This window comes from Drosophila teissieri, chromosome 2R (assembly GCF_016746235.2).
Source record: "Drosophila teissieri strain GT53w chromosome 2R, Prin_Dtei_1.1, whole genome shotgun sequence".
NCBI classification, from domain to species: Eukaryota; Metazoa; Arthropoda; class Insecta; order Diptera; family Drosophilidae; genus Drosophila; species Drosophila teissieri.
Window position 1 is genome coordinate 522,149 of NC_053030.1, and position 1,417 is coordinate 523,565.

Below are 1,417 nucleotides of genomic sequence, written 5' to 3' on the forward strand. Positions count from 1 at the left end.
TTGGATACAATAGCTGTTAGTAACTAGAAACACGTATTTATATAATTGCGTCGATTTTATGGATAATATTTAAACATATATATATGTATAAAAATATTTAAATAAATCAATAATGACTAACGCGGGCCAAATGTTTAAACTTGGGATTAGTCTTTAGCAAAGCAATTGCTGTTGCTTAAGACATTCATGAATGTAGCTATTACAAAGAATATTAAGCTTCTTGTGAATCTCATTCTGGACGGTGCTTAAATTTTAGTTTCTAAACTCTCAATGCAGCCCTACATAAATTTCATTAAACGTGTAAAGTGGCAACGCTATGCAAGTAGCCATCTTTCTTTCTTTTCCCAACTATTCGACCGCGTGGACGTCAATTCGAGGTTTGGACCATACTTTTTCAACATATTTTAAAAAAGAAGACTTAATAAGACGCCAATTCTTACAGGGGACCTTAAATTAAAATGACTAACTCAAAGGGTTATCGTCGCGGCACACGGGACATGTTTTCCCGTCCTTTCCGAAAGCATGGAGTTATTCCGTTGTCTACATACATGCGAGTCTTTAAGATCGGCGACATCGTAGATATTAAGGGGCATGGTGCTGTACAGAAGGGTTTGCCCTATAAGGCATATCATGGAAAAACAGGGCGCATATTCAATGTGACTCAGCACGCCGTTGGTGTAATAGTAAACAAACGCGTCAGAGGTAAAATCCTTGCAAAGCGAGTCAATGTGCGCATTGAGCACATCCACCACTCCAAGTGCCGTGAAGATTTTTTGCGCCGCGTAAAAGAAAATGAGCGATTGCTGAAGGAGGCAAAGGAAAAGGGACAATGGGTCAGTCTTAAGCGCCAGCCGGAACAGCCGAAGAAGTCGCACTTCGTTAAGAAACTTGGGGAACCGATTGCTCTTGCCCCGATTCCATACGAATTCATTGCCTAAAGGGATGTTGTTGCTTGGAAATTGTACGGAATGAAATAATATTTGTTATAATTGAGTAAACAAATATGTGCCCAATATAAACAGATTTTTAATTTTCTTTTGCCCGTAAGTATAACTTATGGGAGAAGTTTGCAGCGCAAACCGTAAGCAACAAAACTTTTGTCAAGCCAATGTCAAGCGAATTTGTATGCATTTCATTACGAATGGCATTTTTGAAATCGGTGAACCATCCTAGCGAAAAAATTACTTTTTTGATTGGTCTTCATTTTTTGTTTATACATGCAAATAGAAATAATAATTTTAAAAATAAAAGAAAAAAAAATCCTATTTTTAAAAACGAAAGCAACGTTTATTTTTAGCAACGCTTTCTAGGATCATCTTATAAAGCCTTCGCCGATAAATCTGTACTCAAAATGTAAATAGTTGAAAGACCAAAAAATTATACAATAGATATCAGTAGTATGTTTCGTTAAATTCTG

The 1,417-nt window shown here is 36.4% G+C and overlaps 1 protein-coding gene across 1 annotated transcript; it reads left to right on the top strand.

Annotated features, from left to right (window-relative positions):
* Positions 1-277: 277 nt before the first annotated feature.
* On the top strand, positions 278-1,019 carry LOC122613301 (60S ribosomal protein L21-like). Its single transcript, XM_043787411.1, has 2 exons — positions 278-377; positions 443-1,019. Exon 2 carries the CDS (start codon positions 459-461, stop codon positions 936-938), a length of 480 nt encoding a protein of 159 aa, XP_043643346.1. The 5' UTR covers positions 278-377; positions 443-458; the 3' UTR covers positions 939-1,019.
* Positions 1,020-1,417: the final 398 nt, after the last annotated feature.

Bases quoted from the DNA above. Each gene is read 5' to 3' on its own strand.
- LOC122613301 (XM_043787411.1), top strand. From the start codon at position 459: ATGACTAACTCAAAGGGTTATCGTCGCGGCACACGGGACATGTTTTCC.